This window comes from Sminthopsis crassicaudata, chromosome 4, assembly GCF_048593235.1.
Source record: "Sminthopsis crassicaudata isolate SCR6 chromosome 4, ASM4859323v1, whole genome shotgun sequence".
Taxonomy (NCBI): Eukaryota; Metazoa; Chordata; class Mammalia; order Dasyuromorphia; family Dasyuridae; genus Sminthopsis; species Sminthopsis crassicaudata.
In genome coordinates, this window is record NC_133620.1 from 439,511,933 (window position 1) to 439,537,108 (window position 25,176).

A 25,176-nucleotide genomic window follows, 5' to 3' on the forward strand; every position below is an offset into this window, starting at 1 on the left:
TAAAGAAGATGGGATTTAAAGAATGGGTAGAATTAAAAAGCTAGGTTGAGGTCAGATTGTGGAGGGACTGAAGAGTTGAGCTAAGCAGTTTGAACTTTATCCTAACAGGTTTTTGGTGTTGTTCAGTCATTGCAGTCATATCTAATTCTTTTGTGACCCTATTTGAAGCTTTCTTGGTAAGGACATTGGGGTGATTTTTCATTTCCCTCTCTAGCTCATTTTACAGATGAGGAAACTGAAACAAATAGGGTTGAGTGACATGCCTATGATTACATAGCTAGTATCTGAGGCTGGATTTGAATCCATGTCTTCCCAACTCCAAGCCCCTCACTCTGATCACTGTGTCACTTAGCTGATCTTGTTCTAGATGTACTGGGGAGCTATTGAAGACTTGTAAGTAGGGCAGTGTGATTCAGGAAGATTGGCCTGGGAGCGATGTACAGGATAGATTGAAGAGTTGTACGAGTGGAGCAGGGAATCCCATTAAGATAAAAAGATAAGAAATTGGGAAGGTGGGATTGACTAGACTTGTTACTTCCTTAAATGAAAGTGGGAGGGAGGAGGTGAGGAAACAAAGATGAAATCTTATGTGTGAATACTTTCAAGCCTACAGACTTACAGAATGATAGAGACAAATGGAGCCCAGGTCAAGAAAAGATCCAAGTTCAAGTCCCAGCTCTCCATTTCTATTTGTAGAGATATAACTACCACAGGCCCCAAAGGGCTTTTCTCCAGTGTCAGCAGGGTCCCTTCCCATGGAGACCCCTATCCTGAAACTTTGCTTCCTAACTTTTTGCTGGAACAACTACCCTAGACTTCCCTCTCCCAGTCCCATCATCCATCTTTATCATGTCCTGCTTGAGGATCCTTCTTCATTTTCTCCAAAATCTCCCCAAAGTGAAGGTTGAACCACCTCCCCTTGCCTGACATGACTCCTCTGATGGGACTGCATAATATGTAACCTCTCTCCTCCAAATCAGTTTCTGTGCTTTTTTGAGACTGAGTTTCCTCCTTTCTTTGTAAATGTAGATAATATTTAATGCTACTTGCTTCACAGTGATAAAATAAAATGAGATCACTTTGTACACATAAAACACCCAGTGCTAAAACACCCAATGCTAGCAAATGTCTACACCCTGGAACAAAGTCTTTCTGGCCCTGTGATAATTATGGTTTTGCAAATAATCAGTTGGAATTTAAACCCACATCATCTACCTCTGCAAATTTGAATAGTTATTGTCTTTTTTTTTTTATCTATAGATAAAAGACTTGAATGCTGAAAAACTAAGAATAAATTAAGTCATTCATAAAAAAATAAGATTTATTTGAAAAGAATAGATTATTATTATTATTATTTTTTTTTTTTTTTTTTTTTTTTTTGCTGAGGCAATCAGGGTTAAGTGACTTGCCCAGGGTCACATAGCTAGGAAGTGTTAAGTGTCTGAGACCATATAGCCGCCCAAGAATACATTCTTTAGAGTCAGCTCTTAATGACCTAAATTGTGTCACATCCAATGGTCTTTTCTCAGTCCTCATCTTTGATGACTTCTTCAAAGTGCACGATGCTATTAACTGCCCATTTATTAGAGCTCTCTTTCCTTGCCTTCTGTGTCGGTGTCCTTCCTAGTTCTCTCTTACCTCCTTGCTTATCTATTTCCTCAGTTGTGTCCTCTTCCTATTCTGACCTTCATTGTGAATATCCTGCTACACTCTCCTCATCACACTCTCCTTATCATCATCCTCAGGGATTTATTTCCTCAGGGAATCTCCTTCATTCTCATGATTCAAGTTATTACTGCTATGTGGGTCTCTCCCAAAGTTACATCCTAAACCTGTCAGTAGCAAGCAGAGATGTAGAGCAATCATATTTCATACCAGTTTAAGAAAAGGAGGGAAAAAATATTGCAGGGACTGGCTTCAGGGGGTTACACCTGATTTCAGATTTGCAAGGTATTTAGCTCAGGCTCCATACCTCCAGACCACCATAAAACTGCTGGAGATTTGATAACTGTTTCAATCCCATTCTTTCAAGGCTGTGACCTGTGCGCAAGAAATGGAGGAGTGATCTTTGTTTCAGCGTGCTGACAAAACTACAGTGAGATTAGAGAACTCTACTTTTCCACTATCATATCAGTGGGAATTGTCAATAGAATCAATCACATAACCAGTTGGTTTGTCTCATTCTAGGGGTGTACCACTTTGAACCATCTAGAGCTCATTGTTAAATTTTCAATGTAAGTGTATATACCATGGCAAATGAAAAATACTATAAATCAGGACTTGATTATCTAGACTTCAGAAACTGGAGAAAAAAATTAAAATTAATTAAATTAATATAAATTAAAATTAAAAGTGTGTCATATAGCCTTCCAAAAAATCAGTTATTAAGTATTTATCAGCACACTACTGCACATGCTGATACTGTCTTGGGAAAATGGAGTCTGGGAGTACTATTGATAATATCTGTCTAGAGCTATCTGGAGGTCATTTTAGAGTGGATACCTAGAGAATAAAATCACCAGAACTAAGGTCAGCAATGAGTTTAATAGTTCCTAGTCTCAGCTTCAAGCTCCCATACTTGATTCATCCAGTCAAAATTTTTCTTCTGCTCTGAGAACTGTACCCATGACAAGGACCTGTGCTCATTGACACAAGCCTTTCTCAGCTCTCCTACATGTTCAACACACAACCCATCCCAAACTGGTTACATTTTCTCCCCATATACTTGGCTTTCCTTTGTATTGCCCTACTTCTGGTAGGAGTACGATGCATTGTCAATCATCCAATTTAAAAACCCTGAAATCATTTTGACTTCCCTCTCCTTCATGTCCTGAGCATAGTTTGTTACTGAGTCTATTTTTTTCTTGTTTTGAAATGTTTGCCCTATTTTCTCTTTTCTCTCCACTCTATACTACTGTCTGTCTAGTCACTCTGTCCTTCCTCAGACTACCCAACTATATTCTTCTGTGTTTGCTCTTTTATAAGTCTAGCACAAATGGGCAGGCAGTTGGATGATACAGTGGATTGAATGGTAGAGTTAGGAAGACCTGGGTTCAGATATGACCTCAAATACTTTTTAGCTGTGTGAGTATGGGCAAAGTCAATTAACTTCTGTTTGCTTCAGTTTCCTCACATGTAAAATGGAGATAATAATAGTATCTACCTTCACATAAGCTTGTTGGAATGAGAAATTTGTAAAATATTTTATAAACCTTAAAGTGATTTATAGCACCAGCTATGCTGTTATTATTATTATTATTATTAACCAGGTCCAATTTTGGAAGCTGCCCTAGAAAAATCATTATCTTTCTTTGACTTACTATGTTACTCTATAGAAAAATGACCAAATGTAGCTTGTGTCTAGATCCCTTTAAATATGGATAAGTATTCTCATAATCTCATAAGTATATAAGGTAACAAATTCCCAAGGGGTTCAGCTCCAAATGAACCAATTCATCTCAAGTTAGTGCCAGTCACTCTTCTCTCCACTTAAGAAGTCAATGGGCATGCCCATAGCCTCTAAAGGGAGGAACTTTCAAGAGTTCCAAATAAAGGCTCACCACCCACTAAATATCCAACTGGGTTAGTCACCTGATCAACTTCCATTAGCATCTATTGATTAAGAAAATAGGTTATGATCAGATGAGGATTGATAGACTCTTTGCAACAACTGGTTTTTTTTCTGGGTTTTCTAGCCTAAAAGTTGGGAATCCTGGATATAATCTAAAGCAGCTTTCTCAAAGGGCTCTTTTATACTCTCAAATTAAAATTATAGAGGATGCTACCAGAGAACTGTTATTTGGGTTATATATTTTGAAATTCACAGTATTAGAAATTAAAATGTCTTAGTATTACTATGAAAATAGTACTGACATTATGGGTCACCTTAAAGGGACTCGGGGATCCCCAGACTATTTTAAAAACTAAATAGAACATTGTATTTAGTTTCAGAAGATCTCTCTCTTGTTTAGCAGCCATATAACACTGGCAAGTCATTGAACCTTTCTGATCCCATGGACTATCTGAAGAGGTCTTGGAGACCCTCAGACTATGCTCTGAGGACTGCTGGTCTAAATAGAACATTGAACTTGGAGTCAGAAGACCTATCTCTCATATATATTTACCATATATATGACAATGGCAAATCATTTAACCTTTTTGAATCGTTTCCTCATCTGTACCAGAAGTGTAACCTGAGTGAAACCACCAGGGCTTTGTTCCAGGGTGCAAGTGGATAACTAACTGGAGATATATATATATATATATATATATATATATATATATATATATATATATATATATATATATTCTGCCACTGTTGGCAATGTTAAAAATGCTATTCTGCCTGCCCTGTGTCATGGTCCTCCACATCTTTATGGAAGCATTTAGAAACTGTCAGGTGAGATATTCCCTACTACAGCCTGTACAGTTTCCTCCAAAGGTGGATTTCAAATATTACAGGGTCTCTCTACCTTTTCAAAAGAATTTACCTTAGGCTCAGAATTGCTACTTATTTGGAATAATAATACTGATTAGAGGAGCCACAAAACTCTCTCTCACTCTCTCTCAGACTATGAGGGAAACACTTGGGAAACTCCCTGAGAGAAGCTCTCCCCAAGAGACCCGCCCCAGGGAATCAAGATAAAGTGGTTTCATTCTGTTATCTGGGTGGGACTAGTTGAGTCCAGGACCACTCCCTACTTAGCAGGAACTCCATATTTCTATCCAACTATATTGAGTTGAAGATTAGTCCAGGGACACTCATTCAATTCCAAGATTCTGATTCCAGCTCAAACTCCTCTCAGCCCCCACCAAGAGCTGCCCATAAAAAAAGGTTCCTTTAGCTCAATCCCTTGCAGAGGACCTAATCATGCCAAGACACCTCTCTCTCCCCTTGGCATAGCTGTGACTGTCTGCCCTCTGAAAAGACATTCTCTTTCAGCATTACTCCTTCTTTCTCTCTCTCTCACCTATTTCTCTAACAGGACCCTATCTACTTATTGGGATTTCTCTGCTAGATCTTTACTGCCCTGTAAGACCTGCCACTAAGAAATTCAGCCTGCAGAAGCTGATTTCTCAGTTCTAATAATAAACTTCTTTTGCCAGTTTACCTTTTCTGGTTAGTAAATTCATTTACAAAGGAACTGTGCTGACCACAACTCCCAGTCCAGCACCAAATCTCATCAATACTTTATAAGGCTATTGCCTGATCTAAAGAGATAATGTATGAGAAAACTCTTTGTGAAATGTAAAGTACTATACAAGTAAGGTATATACATACTTATTGACTTGACTATTATTATGTTTAACTCTTTTACTTCTCATGTCAATTCTGTCAATCTAGTTTCCCTTCATTTTATACCTGAGATAATCACTAGTATCAGACATTTTATTATGAATTAACTAAATAGTAACTAAGCCCTTTGGTATCTTCCTTATAGTATATCTAACTTTAGTTTTAGAATAGACATCATTTTCAGGTTTAAGAAGCTCTAAGTAATATGGTTACAGGAAGGATAATGAAGTTCTTAATTTGCTAATTAGGTCATTCATAGAAATGTGAGGGGTTTTCTTGTTTTGTTTTTTGCTATACTCTATATTATGTTCCAAATTCTTAATGGTCCAATTTAATTCATCAATGTTAAACCAATAATAACATCTAACATTTATGTAATACTTGAAGGCAATGTATAGGTTCAACCATTAGATTATAAACTCCTTGAAAGTAGACCTTGCCTTTTTTGTTTGTATTCCTAGAGCTTAGAGCAGTATCTGGCACTTAGAGAGGGCTTAATGTTTATTGACTGCCTGATCCTTTCAAAAATTCCTCCTTCTGGGAAGCTTGTCTTTTGTTATGTATCTATCTAGATTATCACTATAGAGACAGTGATATAGTAGTTAAGAAGCTGGCTTTTAGAATTTGGGTAAAATCCCTCTGACTCTAGGTCTTGGGAGAAATCATTTAAATCCTCCGTGAGCATCAACTAATTCTCTAAGTGTTATCTAAATCAAATCTCCAGGTGGAGGGAGTTCCCTAGTCTGATGAAAACTTGCTTCCTTATATCAGCCTAATGTTTGGTGACTCCCAATCAGATATAAGGATTGGCAAATTTGAAGATTTATCAGCTTTGAAGACTGAGACCTTTTTATTGTAATGCTGGAGAAATTGAGGCAAGATAGAGATTAGAGAGTTTTTAATATTTTATTGAAAGGGAGAGATTTACTGGGATCAAATGGATCCATGGTTTGGTCCCAGGGCTGAATGAGACTATCGGCTCCAAGAATCCAGCATCCAGCAGCCAAAGTGAGTTCTCCAGGACATATTTATACACAGTAGCTAAAAAAAGGCAGGGGGGTGGAGTCCAAATTCTGGTGATCGGGAATCTCCAGGCAGGAACCATTAATTTGGTTCTGACAGGTTGAGGGGGGTGGGGGTAGGACCATAAATTCTAACAAACTGGGAGTTAAGAAAGTGTCTGGCTACAAACAGAATGTCTGGAGTGCCCCTTTCTGAGTTTACACATTGACAATTTATAACCTCTGAGTTATATCAATCTTTTTTTTTCAATTCCTTCATTTTATTTATGAGTTATATCAATCTTAATGAACCGGAGGTGGGGTTTGCAACTAAGGGGATTGAGGCAGAACAATTAAGGAAACTGTGTCAGAACAATTAAAGAGAACTGTGGCACAACATTATAACATAAGTACTTTGCTTCTACCAACAATGTAGTCCAGTGGGGTTTCCCATTAGATTACTAGATTAGAGAAGTAGCTATGTGGCATAGTGACTAGAACACTGGTCTTGAAATCAGGAAGATTCCTCTTCCTGAGTTCAAATCCAGCCTTCAACATTTACTAGCTGTGTGATCCTGGGCAAGTCACTTAACCTTATTTGCCCCCAGGAAATGATACAGCATATTTGATGCAGGTAAACATCAAGATGGGAGTTCTTCACTTTTTATGGAATGCATCTCTTTGATATTTTAATGAAGTAATACTGTGGTTACTTGCCTGTATTCATAATTGAAAGACTCAATTTCATTTATAGTGAAAATAAGGAGGAAAAAAGGGTCTTTTTATTCTAAGTTCACTACCCTCTGAAATATGATTAGCAAACCTCAAATTGTTATGCCACAGTCTCCTTGAGCTGTTCTACCTCAGTTTCCCTGCACTAGTTTCCCTCATTGTCCTGAGTTTCCCTGCATTGTTTTATCTCAGTTTCCTTAACTGTTCTGCCTCAGTCCCCTAAGTCATAAAACCCCCCTGGTTCATTAAGACTGAGGACCATTTGCTCTAAGGTTATAAATTGTCAATGGGAGATGAGGAGCAGATCAAACTTCCTGACTCCTAGCTCCTTCTGCCCCCAAGAATTTATGACACTGCCCCTCTAAAATATTCCAAAAGATAAGACTATCTCGGATACTTCACTGACATCTTTACTTCTGTTATTCAAACATCCTGACTCTGGCTTTTAGTAAAAATTTACAACTTTCTCCTCCCCATCCTGATTTTCCCCCGCTCTTTTTCCTTTTCTTCGTCTGAAGAGCTATAAAAGTGTTTATTGTTCCCCCATTCATTACTGGATACTTTGAGACGAGAGTCTTGTCCAGTCAATTAAACTCTCCAATTAATAAAATATTAAAAAAACTCTCTAATCTCTATCTTGCCTCAGTTTCTCCAGCATTACAAAATTAAGAATCCATAAAACAAATTATAGAGATTTTGATAGGCATTGGCAAAAGAAGTTTCTTATACCAACAGTTACAGTTTCAGTACCACTCTAGTATTTCTGCTAGGAAAATCCCAAATGGACTCATGAAGAGGCGGAAGCAACTGAAAACTACTAAACAACCACCAATATTTATATAACCTACTTTTCAAGACTGTTGGGATTAAAAAACAGGTCTGTTAAGTGGTAGAGCACCAGGCAAATGTGAAGTCTTATCAGTGAAATGCTCTTTTAAATATAGGCATGCCTGATTTATGTTGAAAATCCATGTACTAGCTTCAATCTGTGTCTTGTGCCTGGGATTATTTTCTTTTATGTATACATGAGGGCTTAAATGAAGTCTGAATATATCCTGCCATTCCTTCTATCAATCAAGGTGGATCAACAGCTGCATTTCTAAAGAATCTTGTTAAACGTGTCTTAACTTGAACTCTTGCAACAGGGGGACTGGCAAAAGTAATCATGGGAGATTATGCCACTACTTAATTTTATCTTAGGTATTTCACAGAATTTCAGAGTTGGAAAAAAGGATCCTCCTTACAATATATTTCATATTGACAAACCTTTGATTGAATTGCTTTGATTTGGTATCAGAGCTGTGATATGTATATTTAATAAGATATAATTGGAAGTAAGGAATAGAGGGACGCAAAAAGCATTTATTTAGCATGGGATAGGTGAAAGTCGAGGATATAAAATCAAACAAATAGTCAGTTCCTATCCTCAAGGAGTTTATATTATAATAATGGGAAACTATCTGAAATGGAGCTGGGAGAAGGGAGTAGGAATGGAGATGGAGATCAAATCTCCTTGGGGCTTGGTTTTAAAACTTGGAAGTCAGGAATGAAACCTGTAGGAAAATGGAGACTGGAAAGTACAGAGGCGAACTAGGAAGGGTATAAAGTCTGGCCAAGCTAGGCCCCTCTACAAAATGGAGACCAGAAGAAGAATTCTCCTGAGAGGGTTGGGGGTAGATTTTGCAGACTTGATAGACTTGAGGAGGCTCACACTTGAAGGAAGTTTCAGGATGAAACATCAGCAGAAGTTTAGGAGTCCAGAAATTAGGAGCAGCACTCTCCAACTGTCTAACCTTATCTCACCCCCACCCCCAAATGAAACTACTAGTAATATTTGTTTTTTCTTTTTCTTTAATTCAACAAGTATTTCTTTAAATTATGTAGTATTTTATTGTTCCAAATACATATATAATTTTCAGCATTCGCCTTAGCAAAATCATGTGTTCCAATTTTTTCCCCCTTTTTCCTCCCCAAGACAGCAAGCAATCCAATACAGGTTAAATTGTTTGGGGGTTTTCTGTAGTTGAATATGATGATATTCTGGTTGGAATATTTGCATACTAGATTGAGACTCTAAGGAAACAGATTGTGTAATTTATTGCAATTGCATTCAAACCTCACTTTGAAATTTTAGAACTCTATTTTGGGGTCTAAAATTTAGAATAGCAGAGTTATAAAAGTATCTGTTCTCTGTTGAGAGACTAGGCATTCATCCTGGGGGATACATGGGGCACTCAAGGCCTTCTTAGGGATGAGCTAGGGACCTACTTACTGGGGATTTCTCTTTTGCTTTATTGGAAAGAGCAGTAAACAGAGGACTAGGCCTCAAATCCTTGCTCTGCTTTTTTAGATAAGGCACTTAATTTTGGGGATCATCCCCTGTAAAATGAGGATCATAATAGTCTTGTCATTGGATTGTGAAAAAAAAAATTACCTATAAAACTGTAATGCCAGAGAAACTGAGACAAGATAGAAATTAGAGAGTTTTTAATATTTTATTTGAAAGGGAGAGATTTACTGGGACCAAATGGATCCATGGTTTGGTCTTAGGGCTGAATGAGACTATTGTCTCCATGAATCCAGCAAACAATGTGAATTCTCTATGACATACATACAAGTGGCTCACATACAGGGGATAGGTAGAGGCAGGGTTGGAGTCAGAGTGCTAAGATTGGGAATGGGACTCTGACAGGGTGGGGGGGCATCTTGATAAGACTGTATCTCATATTCTGATAGATTGGGATGGGGAGAGGCATTCTAATATTCTAAAATATAAAATCTTTTATTCTTATCAAATATTCTGATGATTAAAAGGGAGAGGTAGTTTTATAGGATTAAGCAGAACAATTCAGGGAAACTGAGGCATGATATTTAGGGAAACTGAGTCAGGACAATAAAAGAGAGCTGTGGCACAACAAAACAAAGTGCAATATAATGTGTGCAATTATTAAACTGGATGTGAGCAGCACCAAACTAAGTACAGTGCCTTTCTCATAAGAAGTACTTAAAAAACAAACAAAAAAAAACTTTATTGAATTGAAAAAATATACAGGGATCAGACCAAAAATCAATCTTGAGTATAGGATCAGATAGCTAAAGGCTGAAGGAACCATCTGGACCAATCCCTGTGTTTTGCAGGAAAAAAACCCCAAAAAAACAAACAAACAAAAACAAAACTGAGGCCCAAAAAGTTAAAGTGATCTACTCAATAGAGTCAGTATGTATCAGAGGTAGGGTTTTGGAACTGGAATCTCTATCTCAGAAGTTCTTAATTTTTTTGTATATGTCATGTTGGCAGTCTGGTAAAGACTATTATGTGGAATAGTGACCCCGAAGTAAAAAGTAAAAAAAATAAATAAATAAAAGAATTTATTATGATCTCATGAGAAAGGGCAACTCTGAACAGACAAGCTATCACTAGAGGACTACAAAGCACAAACTGAAAAACACAAGAATAAATAGACCCTGAACACAGAAGCCCTTCCCCCCCTTTTTTCTCCCATTGTCTGGGGGAAACCAGGCTTATACTCTAAACACAAATCTATCCCAGAAATGAAACAATAAATAAACTCTTAATCCAAATTTCTCTAGAGAATTGCAATACAAACAGATATTCTTGGATGAGAGAATTCTGTTACCTCAATTCCCAAAGCCATCATCGACTTTAAAAGAATTATTTAAACGCTAATTAAGAGGGGGAGAGGGAGAGGAACAGGAGGGGAAATGTTCATCCAAGACAAACACATGCAGCTTTTCAGCTATCGTTCAACTTGTTTTTTCAGTCTCAAGTCATAGTTCAAGGCCACATTCCCATGAGAGATCTTCATTCAGTTTATCCCATTCATTATGAAATACTTCTCAGAAGATTGTCTATATATGTGAAATGAAATTTATAGGATTTCCAAAAAAAAAAAAAAAAATCCAAACCAAAAAAACCTAACAAATTGAAAAGTGGAAAGATTATTATAATTTTTTGTTTTTTTCCTGAGGCAGTTAGGGTTAAGTGACTTGCCCAGGGTCACACAACTAGGAAGTGTTAAGTGTCTGAGGCAAAATTTGAACTCAGGTCCTCCTGAATTCAAGGCTGGTGCTCTATCCACTGCGCCGCCTAGCTGCCCCTAGATTATTCTTTTTTAATTTTTCATAAAACCCCTAAAATCTTGGTAGTTCATAGATTGACCCCCAGATATGAACTCCTATCTCCTGAACTAGTTACTATCTCCATTTGTAATAAGCTGCCACTGGGTCCTCTTATCTATTACTTTCATCTTAGAGACTGAACCCCAGGGAAGTGGCATGGAGGCAGCGTTGGAGTCAGGGAAACCTGACTTCAAATTCTACCTCTAACACTTTAGTAGCTGTGTGACCCTTAACCCTGTTTGCCTCATTTGCTCACCTGGAAAAGGACCAACATATGCAAAAATATTCATAGCAGCCTTTTCATGGTAGCAAAGAATTTTAATTGAGGGAATGCCCCTCAATTGAGGAATGGCTGAACAAACCGTGGTCTATAAATGTCACGGGAGACTATTGGACAATAAAAAATGAAGGCGGGTTTCAGGAAAACCTGGAGAGACCCATAGGAGCTGTTACATAGTAAAACAGAAAAACCAAGAAAACATTGTACACAGTGGCAGCAACATTGTGGATCAACTATATTGACCCGAAACAAGAGCAAAGGGCTCACAAAGTGCAGTCCACGTCCAGATAAGGATCGGATGAATTCTGATCGCAGATAAAACATTAAAAAAAAAAGCTAAAGAAGGGAATGGCAAACTATTCCAGTGTCTGCAAAAAAACCCTCCCTAGGATCTGAAAGAGTTGAACATAACTGAAAAACAGCTGAACAAAAATGAGGATTGTAACAGTATCTACTTAAGGTTGTAGTGAAAACCAAATGAGATAACATCTATAAAGTGCTTTAGCCCCGGGGTTCTCAAACTACAGAGGCGGCCGCCGAGGACGTTTATGGGCCGGCCGGTTATGGCCAAGGGGCTGAGGGCGGAGACAGCGTGAGCTTTTGTTGTTACTACAGTCCGGCCTCCCGCAGTCTGAGGGACCGGGAACCGGCCCCTGTTTAACCAGTCTGAGGACCGCTGCTTTAGCACAATACCTGGCAAGTAGCAGGGGCTTAATAACTGGTTGTTCTCTTTCCTCGGAAGAGATTACTACGGGCCCAAGATTTAGCCACATCCAGTATTCTTGCCCTGGAGAACTTCTCCTTTTGTGAAAGAACCAGCCCCGGGCCCTTTTCCTGATGGCTGCCCCTCCTAGGGACTGGTTCGGAAGACTTATCTTTTGTCTCCAAAGGGCCAACTTTGTTTTTTAATGATAAACGAACAAGCCGCCTTTCTCCGGTCTCCGAGCTCCCGGGATTGTCTCCGATTCCCCAGCCCGGAGTCCGGCCACCCGAGTTTCTAGATTGCAGGAAGCGCGGCCGCACTGCCCGTCTGGCTTGGTTCCTGCTGCGGCTCCTGCCCTGGTCTGTGTGTAGTATCTTGGACAAGCTACTTCTGCTTTTTCATGTGTACGATAAGGTGGCTCGGATGACGTTTTTCTTCCTTTCCCTTTCTAAACCTGTGACAGGTCACATCTAATTCCAATGCACTTTCCCCTTCTACCGTAGCATTCCCTTTCCATGGAGTGGGCTTTTTTTCTTTTCTTTTTTTTTTGAACAACAGAAAAGAACAAAAAACATTCAAAAAAAGAAAGAAAGAAAAGAAACCTGGCTGAGGTCATCAGAAATGAGTTGAAAAGAAAACCAGACTGAATGGGGCCTGAGCTAATCTTTAACTGAGACCCTCCAGCCGTACTCCAGCTATTCTGGATAAGCGGCTCCGTCAGGGCCCCTCCAGATGTTCTCTCCCGCTGAGAGAGGACTTGTCCGCCTAAGCCGAGCTCGTGCCCCTCGGTCTGGTAACGAGCAAAAGCGCTGACGCGGGTGAAACGCCCGGAGTCGAGGGAGGTGCTGCTGTTACCGCGGCCCCCCTTCCAGACCCTTCCAGACGCACTCCCGTCCATCAGAGCCCCCGCCTGATCGCGCGGGAGGTTTCCGGGGGGAGCTTCTCGCTGAGCGCTCCCGCTTGCAGGGATGTTGTCACCGGGCTGCGCGCGCGCCCCCTGCCCCAGGAACGGCCTTCGCCGTCCCTTTTTCCCGGGAGAGTCCGACACCAGTCCCGGCAGGTGTACGGGAGGAGGCGCCTCCGTCCCACAGCTTAGCGCGCACGTGCCCGCTGTCTGAGAGGATCCCTGGGCACGGTCGGGGGGGGGGGGGGAGGGGCGGTGCGCGGCGCTGCCAGCCCGCATCGGGGTACGTGGCACTCGCTGTCCCCGCCGCCCGGAGGAGGGAGCTCGCTCTCTCTCTCCTCCCCTTGTCCCTGCGCAGGAGGAGCGAGCCCCAGACTGACATCTCCGAGAGACTCGGCCTGCGGGGTTTGGGGCCTTTCTGGACAGAAAAGCGAGGCGGGAAAGCACCTCACTCTCCCGTGCCCGCCGCCGAAGCCCCTACGCAGAGAAGGGACGCCCGGGGGCTTCGCCCGCTCGCCATCACCAGCCCCTCCGACTACAACTCCCAGAAGGCTTTGCGGTTCCCGCAGGCGCGGGGGCTGCTGGCGCCATCTTGAAATCTGATCCTCAATCTCTGAGCTGGAACGTTAGTGGCGGCGGCTGCATCGGCGGCCCGAGCGGGAGCGGCGGCGGCGACGGCGGCGGCGAGAAGAGGAGAGGCCGAACGTCGTGCCCGCGGCAGGATGATCGGTTCAGAAGGAGACCGGCGCCGCCGGCGCTCTGCATCCCCTTGAGTCTCCCGCCGGCGGCCGGCGTGACCGCGAGGGGCGGGGACGCGCGCTCCCTGTGAGTGGTACCCAGAGCGGGGGCGCGCGCGGCGGGAAGGCACGCGCAGGTAGAGGCACAGGTGTGTGTCCGCCGGGAAAGCGGGCGCACCGAGGCATGGAGTGCGGGCGCACGAGCCCCAGAACGGCGGCGCGAAGCCCCCGGAGTCCCTGAGCGCCCCCCTCCCGCCGCGTCCCATCCCATCCCCTCCAATCCGGGCGCCGCCGGGAGAGACAATGAAGGAGATCTGCCGGATCTGCGCGCGGGAGCTGTGCGGCAACCAGCGGCGCTGGATCTTCCACACCGCCACCAAGCTCAACCTGCAGGTGCTGCTGTCCCACGTGCTGGGCAGGGACGTGTCCCGCGATGGCAAAGGCGAGTTCGCCTGCAGCAAGTGCGCCTTCATGCTGGACCGCATCTACCGCTTCGACACGGTCATCGCCCGGATCGAAGCGCTCTCCATCGAGCGCCTGCAGAAGCTGCTGCTGGAGAAGGACCGCCTCAAGTTCTGCATCGCCAGCATGTACCGGAAGAATAACGACGAGCCCCCCGCCGAGGCCAAGGTGGGGAACGGGACCGTGGACATCTCGGGCCTGCCCGACGTCCGCTACTCGGCGCTGCTGCAGGAAGACTTCGCCTACTCTGGCTTCGAGTGCTGGGCAGAGAACGAGGAGCAGAACCACGAAGCGCACAGCTGCCACCCGGCCGAGGGCGCCGGGGGCAGGCCCCGGAGGTGCAGGGGCTGTGCTGCCCTCAGGGTGGCCGACGCCGACTACGAAGCCATCTGCAAGGTGCCCCGAAAGGTAGCCAGAAGCGTCTCCTACGGGCCCGCCTCCACCAGGTGGTCCACCAGCATCTGCACCGAGGAGCCCGCCTTGTCGGAGGTCGGGCCCGCCGACGCGCCCTGCGCCAAGGGCCCCGCCGATGGGGAAAGCATGGAAGAAGGAACTCCCGGCTCTTCTGTGGAGTCTCTGGATGCCGCCGGACAGGCCGGCCTTCCGCCACCGAAGGACGAGGAAACGGAGAGAAGCAGCAGAGAGCTCCCGAGGTGCGAGTGCTGTCCGGAGGACCAGGCCGCCCAGTCCACGTGCGGCCACAGGCTGGAACTCGCTCTCAGCATGATCAGAGGTTTCGACTACAAGCCCATCCAGAGCCCCCGGGGGAGCAAGCTCCCTATACCCGTGAGGTCCAGCCTGCCCGGAGCCAAGGCCGCCCATCTCCTGGCAGATGGAAGTAGTCCCAGTTTCCTAAGCAGGCCTGGGAAAGCGTTTCCCAAGACACCTGCGGCCTATCCCCCGGAGATTTCTGACCTGCAGGAGCTGTGGGAGGATCTCTGCGAAGACTATTTGCCGCTCCGCTTCCAGGTATACTTATGTAACGCTCTGGCCCTTGGGTTCCATCCCATTACACGCTAGCTGGCTCCAGATTTTCCCACGGCTTCTCCTTAGCCAATATTCAAAATTAACCAGCATCTCTAAGGTTCTTCAAGAACTTAAAAAATACTATAAGAATTTTAACTGTATTCTGCCTTGACTTTTATGCTCCCACATTCTCTTTTGCCACTTTGGTGTGTAGATCAATCCATTTGCTTTGATTCTGCATGACTAAAAAAAAAGAAAATTAAAAAAAAAAAAAAAAGATTCAGCTAACTCTAAGGAAGGCAGCCTCCCTCTAACCTCTCTCTCCTGTCTTGTTTACCTCTCCTCCTTTCAGCTTCCCAACTTTACTGATCCTCCCATTGTCGGTCAGAGCGCTAGTTTTTTCCTTCTCACAGATTAGGATGAAACAGTAATAATCGTTTTGTGTTCAGGTGCTCCCGAAGTGATTGCAGCAGATGGTGAGATTTGAGGAAAATCCCTTAATTAGTAAAGTGCCACACCAGAAATCTGTTTTTGCTCAGCTGCTGTATTTATTGTAATTAATGGGATCTTTTGGGGGCTCTTGTTCGGGATGGTTTGTTTCATCCCTTGAGTCTTTTATTTTATGTATTTATTTTTATTTTAAAGGGCTTGGGGATTAAAATAAGATACTACTTAAAGCATTAAGTAAAAGCCACTCACAGCCAACAGTCCCAGGTGTGTCTGTTCTAGGTATACTTTTCACCAAGCTGAGCTTTACATCCTTGTTGTCTTAAGGCAAGAAGACTGCACCAATGAGTGTTGATTTCACTTAATGGTTTGAGAGAGATTGTTTATCTTAATTCATCTGAACTCAGATGCTAGAGAGATGCCATTTTGTTTCCATCGGAATAAGCACTAGATGCCTATAGTTTTCTTCAGTACTTTAGAAACAAATTATCTTCAAGGATAGTACAAATACAAACATTGTTATCTAGAGTGACTACTTAAAAATTACATTGGCTAACAAAGCTCTATGAGACTTTGAAACTTAATGACACTTGAAAACTTAAAAAGCAATTCAGGGTTGCCAAATTAAAATGTTTCTTAGTATCACAATAACATCCAAAGTAATATCTTCTCATAAAAAAAAGTAAGAAAAACATATACAGTACTTAAATATTAGGTACAGTATATAAGGAGTTATCTGTGAAAGCTCTTAGGAAAAAAGCCACACCGGTAAAGAACTTTTAAAATTTTTCTGCATTTTACAAAAAGTCAATTATTATGCTTAGAACCAGCATCTTTTTCCTTTTATGCTTGTTTCTTTTACGTGCTTTCAGATGGAAATAATAATGATGATAATATTTTGTTCACATTTATGTAGCATTTCACAAAGCCATGAGGTAAATTGTTTAAAAATTATTGCCCAAGGGAGCTAAGGCTCAGAGAGCCTTACTGAATCTATGGTCATCATCATTAAATAGTGCTCAGGACTTTCATGTCAATTCTGCAGAAGTAATATTTGCCCAGGCAAAGCAGAAGGGAGAAATGTTTCATTTCACAGATTTATAATAGGGCAGAACAATGATTGGAAAAGCATAGGTCCAACACAAAGACTTTTATTTTCATTTTCAGTCACTCTGCTCAGATATTTGAGCAGCAAGCTAGCACATCCTCCAATCTAACCAATTTTTAAAAAATAAATGAAGTCGTTGAGTTCCCTAGAAAATTGTAACTTATTTAAGGGTTACATCTAAAAACTAGATCCCTTAGTTCCTAGCATTATACTTTTCCCTCTCTGATATACTTGATGAAATACCTCCTTAAGAGCCGGAATTCTTAAGAGAAGGAATTCCAAGTTCCTCCACTATAACCAGTTGCAGAAGGTGTTTGGGGGGTTTCTGTAAAATAAAATGGGTGACACTAGATATGTTTTAGTATATGCCTCCATTTGATCATCTCCAGGACTACATTTCACAAATGTTTAGGATATGAAAAGCAATGTTTGAACAACATGGCCTTTGTATGTGACCTCCCTGCTAGCTAACATCTCCTTGCTTGAATCAGAATATATAAAAATTAGAAAATGCTCTTAGAGGTAATCTAAACCTAAATCTTTATTTTATAGATGAGATTAAGTTCCAGCTAAATCATACAGCTAAATTGAGTGGCCAAAAGGGAACCTGGAACTCAGGCTTCCCATTTCACACCTCTGTTTGGACCACTGTATCACAATGCCTCCCTTTATCCCACTGTTAAGAGAACATCACAGCCAAATAAAAGAGAAGAATTTTAGAACCTAATTTATTATTCTAAAACCTGTAATAATAGGAAATAAATTCTAGAAAGATGAGTGGCATTTGTGGTATATTCTTCCTAAATAAAATTATTTGGCAGTGATCTCTTTCGGAAATTGGTTTTATTAGGTTTCAGTAGTGTTCCTTAGCAGGAATGCATTGTACAGAACAAGAGCTGAGTGGAATAGAGAGAAAGAAAGAAAGAAAGGAGTATTTCTCTATTGTCTTGTCAGACTCCTTAAACCCTTCAATGGATAGACTTGTAACTTTGGTTTTGATAACATCTGTATTAGAATTTGGGAGAAAAAGACTAAGCAAACAGAAATTTCTCTGAGTCCTTTGTTTAATTCCACCCTTTCTCTAGGGACTACCAGTCTGTGTTAATAAACACTGCTCTCAGGGACTTTCTCTTGATTGCTGGTTTTCTCTATGAAAAATATCATCCTAATATTTCTACTTATTGATTTCTTTATGTGAACTGATTTCATTCTTTCCCATATTTTTGCCTAAAAATTTGGGGCTGTTGACATTTTTTAAAGTTATGTATGAAGCTGTATGTATTTTATTTGGGGACCTCTTTTCTTCACTGTCAGATTTTGAACTAGAAAGGCCTTGGGGAATGTGCTTTTTCCCCCAGTCTTTCAGGTTTCTAGTACATCTGGCATTTTTCCCTTTTCAGATATAGTACATCTGGCATTTTTCCCTTTTCAGATAAATATAGACAGCACAAGATGTTTTTGATCTTTGCAGCAAATATTGTAGTGACTGAAATGAATCTCTCCTTTGTTGGAGCACTTGGCTTGTTACAATCATAGTTCCTGGCCACCCTTTAGAAGATGAGAAGAATCAAAAAGGCCATCAGGCCAATATAAGAGTTTTTAATCTTCTACTACCATTTTGTTGTCCTTCTGCCATTTATTAGCAGCCTGAATTGAAAATGATAACAGCATGGGTTCTGGGCCTTGTTATTTTGAGGGCTGAAATAGTGCCAGGCAAAATGCTATTTAACCAGAAATGTCTTAAATATCAATAATATCACAGCCTTAAATCGAGGTGTTGGCATTTTGCTAACCACCCATCCAGGAAGTGGTTTTGCTTTCTAAAGCAAGGGAGTATTTATTGGTTGTCTCAGAGTTGAATGATTTCATTTTCAAATTACATTATCTTTCCAATGTCACATTAACAACTCCCCAGATCTAGCAATTTAGGTAATGTTGAACCAAATTATTTCAGGGTGAAAATTTGATTAAACTTTCATACCTCACATTAGAAATAAGTATTTGTTGCTTAAGCACATCGAAAAACGGTCAACTTTTTAAAAAAATGCAAGTTCACAAGCCTCAGATTAAGAATATTTTTTCTACCAAAAAAAATTTTTTTTTTTCTGATACATAGGGATTTAGAGCTGGAAGGAAATTTAAAGGTAAGATTTTTTTTTTTTAAACCAGGCTTATGATTCATTGCAATAAAATAGAATTGTAATAAGAGATTTCTACTGCCAGTGTAGAGTGTCACCTGGTCTGTAGCTTAGACTTTGGGACCTCCCAGAGGTATTGAGGAGAAGTTACACTGACTTCTACTAAGGTCTGACAGCTAATATATGTCAGAGGTGAGGATCAAACCCACATCTTCCTGATTCTGAGGCTGTTTATTATATGTGCCAGACTAATTTAAGATTAAAAATAAAGACAATGCATCTGGTATCTAAATGTTTACTAACTATGAATTATTTCAACTTAACTGTCCATTCTTACCTACAGATAAGCTGAATTTTATATGTATGTTTCTTTTTTTTTTTTTTCCTTTTTTGTTTCCCCCCCTGAGGCTGGGGTTAAGTGACTTGCCCAGGGTCACACAGCTAGGCAATGTTAAGTGTCTGAAACCAGATTTGAACTCAGGGTCCTCCTAAATTCAAGGCTGGTGAGCTATCCACTGTGCCACCTAGCTGCCCCTATATGTATGTTTCAATGGAAATTCCTTGACTTTTAAAATTTGTCTATTTTTTTTTTTTTTATCTTGAGGAAAATAGGAATTGTAGCCACAAATTTGATTCTTAGAGAGAACCACATGCCAGAGGAACTTGCAAAATCAGCTTTAAAAGTTACTTTCAGTCCTTAATGTATACTGTTGCAGTTTTTACTTGTTATAATTACTGGAAATAACCAAACAAATATATTAGGTCATTCTTCCACAGCTCCAAATTCTCAGAGGGTGCTCTTCACATCTTTTTTTCTGGCCACATAGAATAAAAGTTTACTCTCATTTGTCTACATAGACAGAGGTTTTATTGAATTGATCCTGAATTGTTTGGAGTAATGGTTTATCTTCACAAGTTTATCTTGAACTTATCAAATTATTTGTTATTCTTTTATCTCTTTTTCACATTTGTAAATGAAAGTGATATTCCTTGATCCTTACCTGATTTCCAGTTAGAAGATTTTGAGCTCCCTGGAGATTAATTATTCAACAAGTATTTCTTATTAGGAAGTTCAGAATCTGTGGCTCTGATTTTCTCATCTAGTTTGTTTTTCTGTTGCCTTTAAAGTCAGAATACAGACTTAATATATCAAAGGATGAATACTGCTAGTCAATAAATGCCTCCAAGATACTTTAAAAGACACCTGTCAGCAAATATTTATTGGGTATCCATTATCCAGATTAACACCATAAAGATGCATAGGTCTCAATCTCTGTTTTAAGGATTTAAATAGTTGCTGATTAATTGCTTTTAGGAAAGAATTTAATCACTCTGATACTTTTATTTCATTTTACTTGATTTTTAAAGATAATTTATTACACCATTAAATCTCCAGACTTCCATTTCTATTTCCTGTGATTCTCTGATTGCTATGCCCATTAAATTTTCTGTCATATGAATAACAATATGAATGACTTGCCTTTCATTGGCTTTTCTAGGATTTTGGGAATCTTAATCAATCGTGATTTATATCTTAACTCCTTTAAACTTATATAAATAACATAATTGGTATATTGACATTCCTACATTTGACCTTCACAGTAAGTGACATTTCAGATTTCCTATAGTCTTGGATTATCTTTTTAAGTCATATGATATAAATTTGTCTCATTTTAAAGAACATACTTGGCAGAAGATAATAGTAATACCTTGTTCTAGCTCTAAACAGTGTTCTGAGAATTGTTGTTCATAAATTAGTTTTGAATTCATCAACTACAAGGCAGCCATCCCCATAAAACCTTGTCCTTAAAAAAAAATCGTTGTTCTATTTTCCAAACCCCAGACTAAACTTAATATATCACATTGGTGTCACTGAAGAGAAGGGATCATTTTTATGCAAGCAAGGGATCCTTATAGCTTGTGAAAAGTGAAAGCCAAGATCACTTGTTAAGAGTTTGATTTGACTGTTCTTATTTCATTTCCTTTAGAATATTACTGAAGAGCCATTCCAGCAACAGGAACTGAATTCAGATGAGGCCACCATGACCCAGCAATGTGTGCCTGATTCTCACTTGGCAGAACTTCAAGACAAAATTGAGCAAACAGAAGCTGCCAACAAGGTATGGCTTCCTCCATGGCAAGCTTGCATTAACTGTCATGGAAGGCTAATAAAAGATTATTTTGTGTTCTTGTCAGGTTGAATTAAGTCTTTCTACAAAGTCCCTCTAAGTAGCTTTTAGCCATTTTTCTATGAAATTCTTCCCCCAAACTAAATTTTTTTTTCAGCTTTATTTTACTTGAGAATTCAAGTTTGTCCACTATTTTTAGTGATGTTAAGGACAAGGCTTAGGACAAACTTGAACTTGAACCTTGAGTTCTTTGTAGGCTCTTTGTCCCCTTTTAAAGAAGGCAGGTATGTTGATTCACTTACGGGTTTAATGAGTACTATCCATAGAGAAGTAGCAGGGGACTAGGCTACTTGTTTGTATTTCCTGAAATTTCAACTTCAGCCAGAGATTTGGGAAGAAGGATTTTGTGGCAGCTGGCATGGAAAGACCAGTCCTGATCGTCAAACCTTCTTTGCCACATACAGATTCTACAAGAGAAACTGAACGAAATGAGCTGTCAACTGAAATCTGCCCAGGAAGCATCCCAGAGGCAGGATTGTACAATTCAAAACCTCAGTCAGTCCTTGAAAAGCAGGGAGAGTGAGGTAAGAGCTTCACTAAGGAATGGTCAGCACTTCCTTTTGCATTGGCGCAGTTTAAGTTTCTTCAGGGGTTCCCTACAAAATACAGTTCCAGCTGCTATTCCAGAATCTGCAGTTCTGTGGGTCTGGGTAAATTGCCAGCCTTTTCTCATTCTGTTACCCACCTAGGACTCTGCTTCTCCCCTCCCCTTTTGTCTCTCCTTTGGCCTTTCCTTCTTATCATTGAAAGCTCCACTAAATGCCACCCTTAGGTGTTCCCTGGGCCACCCTCTCTCTCATTCTTCCTCCCTGACCCTTCCTCCCACATCTCTTAGAAGCTCTGTGTTATTTATATTACTCTGGCTTTTAAAAGTCCTCATGACCTGGGCCCTTCCTGCCTTTCCAGTCTGCTTACACTTTCTCCTCCCCAACATGGACTTTTTGATCCAGTGACACAGGCCTCTGCCTGGTTTCTTCCATCCCCAGATGTGGCTGTTTTCTCCATGCCTCTCATCTCAGCTCAGAAGCCCCAAACTTCTGGGGTTTTCTTTAAGTCCCAGCTAAAATCCCATCTTCTACAGGAAAATAGAGAAGTCTGTCCCAGGCTTCTTAACTCTGGTGCTTTCCATCTACTACGATTTCCAGCTAATCCAGTCTGTAGCTTGTTTGTCCCTCATCTTTTTCCTTTCTCTTCCCCATTGACCTGTGAGCTCCTGAGAGCTGGCACAGTTTTTGCATTTAGCACTTAGTCTGAGCTTGGCACATAGTAGATACTTTAAAAATGCCAGTTGACAGGATAATTTACTTGCCATTTCCTCTATTAGATTATAAGCTTTTTGAGGACAAGCTTTCTGTCTCCCTCAACATTTGCCTTAGATTTGTACATCATGGCTATTTAATAACTGCTTATTGATTCTATGGAAGCATAAACTGATTTTTTGTAATACAAAACTGGGCTAAATCTATTGATTTAGCTTGACATATATTTGTTCACTGTTCACCCATGGTGAGGGAAACAATGAGCTTCATTTTTGGCCTACTCCTTTATATTCTTTCAGACTGAAGAGTTGTATCAAGTGATCGAAGGTCAGAACGACACAATGACCAAGCTGCGGGACATGCTACACCGAAGCCAGCTTGGACAACTTCAGGTAAATGAGTGCTACCAGGCTGCCACCGGGTTGCTACAGGGCTGTTTAGGTTTAGCATCCCCACCTTTATTTCATTGGTTTTTCCATCCAGATATTAGCTAAACCCCCATTTTGGATGTTTTCTTTCCTCTTAGCTTCCAGAAGGAGGGTCCCCGGCCCAGCAGCAGATAGCCCTGCTTGATCTGCAGAATGCCTTATTCTGCAGCCAGCTGGAGGTACAGAAGTTTCAGAGGGCATCCCAGCGGAAGGAACGGCTCTTGGAGGATGCCAAGCGGAACCTTCAGTTCATGGAGGCTGCAGCTCAGGAGCTAGAGCGGCAGAAGGAAGCGGCGTGGACCCACAACCAGGTAAATCATTAATGTGTCTGTAGTAGGAGGAATTGACTTTGTCCTCACCTGCCACTTCTTAGCACTAGGGTTTGCTTTACTTATGATTCATAAGCACCTTTGACCCATTGACCTTATTGTAGTCATTCAGCAAAACTCTTACTTGACAATCCATAATTAGAGTCAACTAGATGACAAACTTCTTGCTTGGAAAGGGTCTTCAGCATGCTAGTCCCCTAAGAATCTGCTGCCTGTTTTAATTTGTAGTTGTGCTTTGTAGCCTGCAGCTATTACCTTAAGGATCTTAATCCAAGTTAAGTTTTAAAGATGGGACATTTTGAAGATTTCTACTGTGATTTATTCTGGAAAATGTTTTAGACTTTATTGGAGACCTGATGGAGCCCACCAGACACTCAGAAATGTCGACTGAAGAATCTGTTAAAGTCAGATTTAGAGAGTTCTTACTTTTTCATTAGTTCCTTAAAGAAATTGATTTCTTGACCCAGGTTTTATCAGTTATTTTAGATGGCAATATATGTGAATATGTTATTTAAAATTTTAGATGATTTAACCTAAGAATTTGAGAAATAGGCTAATTTGTTATGGAAAATTAATTATAGTCTTTTCCAGCTCTCTAAGAGAATTAGGCAAATAGGCAGTGAAAAAGCCAGATTTCCCAAGGTTTGTGAGGATGAGAACAGAAGCTTTAACTGTTATAGAGACACTTTGTTGTTGAACTTACCTTTTTGAGCTTGCTGGTAGGAGTCACTTCTTCCCTTTTCTTCATTGCCCGAGGGGACAATCTTCCAGTCACATGACAAATCTTTTTTTTTTTTTTTTTTTTCCACATGACAAATCTTAATGAAGAGATAGATCCCTGTCATCTCAGATATCATTTAATACCATCATATCATCATTTCTGGCTAGCATTGTTTCAAGATGGGTGCTTGCTGCCTGGCTGTTTCTCTCCAATGGGGCTTCTACCATGAAAGCAGTTTTCTTGCCATGGTCTACACTTGAGCCAAATTAAATGACTCACTCTTCCTCCATTGTGGTCTGTGCTTCCCCACCTCTGGCCCTTCCTAATACTATCTCCTGGGCTTGGAATGCTGTCTTGCCCAATACTTCTCTGTCTGTCCTTCAGGGACCTGCTCAGATGACCCTTCCCACTAGAAACCGTCTCTTCCTTTCTCCCTTTTTTTCCAACTTCCTCTTCTCAACTTCCATAATACTTAAATCTTTATCATACTACTGTCATTTTGTTTTATACTCCTCTAAATGATTATAAGCTCCTTTGGGATAGGTGATGAGAAAATAGATTGCTGGGCCTGAGGATTGGAAGACCTGAGTCCAGATCTGGCCCAAGACACTTAGTAGTAATGGGACCCCAAGCCCATCACTTAACCTCTGTCTTCCTCAGTTTCCTCATCCGTAAAATGGGAATAGTAATAGCACCTACCTTCATGGTTATTTTAAGGATTAAATGGGATAATATTTGTACAGGGCTTAGCACAGTGCCTGGCATATAGTAGGTACTAAATTAGTACCTACTAATTTAATAATAATATTTTAATAATAGTTTTTATTACCTTTGCATCTCCTTTGATGCCTGGCATGCTGCCCTGCACATAGAAGACTTTAATACGTGTTTTTTCATTTGAAAGCTTATATTTTTAAGTAGCCAACCTGTATTTAGGAAGTGAAAGTAGAAGATTTTGCTGATAAAGATTTTGTTTTATTTTAGGAATTGCGAAGTACCCTGCAGCAGGTACAGGAAGATTTACGTAATAAGAACAAGCAGCTTCACATGCTGGAGGGCACGAGGTGTCGTGAGACCCAGGCTCGAGAACAGAGCTTTCAGCGTCTGAACTACAGCCTGCAGCAGAAAGACCAGCTTCTGCAGGTGGGCCAGGGCAACGGAGCCTTGCAAATTCCTGTGACTTCAGATTATGGATCATCAGATTTGAGTTCTTGTTTTATCCAGAACTCTGAAAGGGAGCCTGAGGGTGGTCATACCATGAAATAAGATTCCCAGGTGTCTGAGGAAACCCAAGAATACGGACCTGGAAAGTCCTGAAGAAGACTTAGACAATCCT

The 25,176-nt window shown here is 40.9% G+C and overlaps 1 protein-coding gene across 5 annotated transcripts in view; it reads left to right on the plus strand.

Annotated features, from left to right (window-relative positions):
• PDE4DIP (phosphodiesterase 4D interacting protein) overlaps positions 1-25,176 on the plus strand; it is a 233,670-nt gene that overhangs the window by 127,893 nt on the left and 80,601 nt on the right. For 4 of the 5 annotated variants that reach the window (XM_074263255.1, XM_074263254.1, XM_074263256.1 and 1 more), the window contains exons 1-6: positions 13,120-15,224; positions 20,903-21,034; positions 21,508-21,627; positions 22,662-22,754; positions 22,889-23,101; positions 24,825-24,983. In XM_074263255.1, coding sequence (XP_074119356.1) covers positions 14,097-15,224; positions 20,903-21,034; positions 21,508-21,627; positions 22,662-22,754; positions 22,889-23,101; positions 24,825-24,983 — 1,845 coding nt within the window. In that variant the 5' untranslated portion in view covers positions 13,120-14,096. Of the gene's footprint in view, positions 1-13,119; positions 15,225-20,902; positions 21,035-21,507; positions 21,628-22,661; positions 22,755-22,888; positions 23,102-24,824; positions 24,984-25,176 lie in introns of those variants that run through there. The other variant, XM_074263257.1, reaches the window with a different exon arrangement.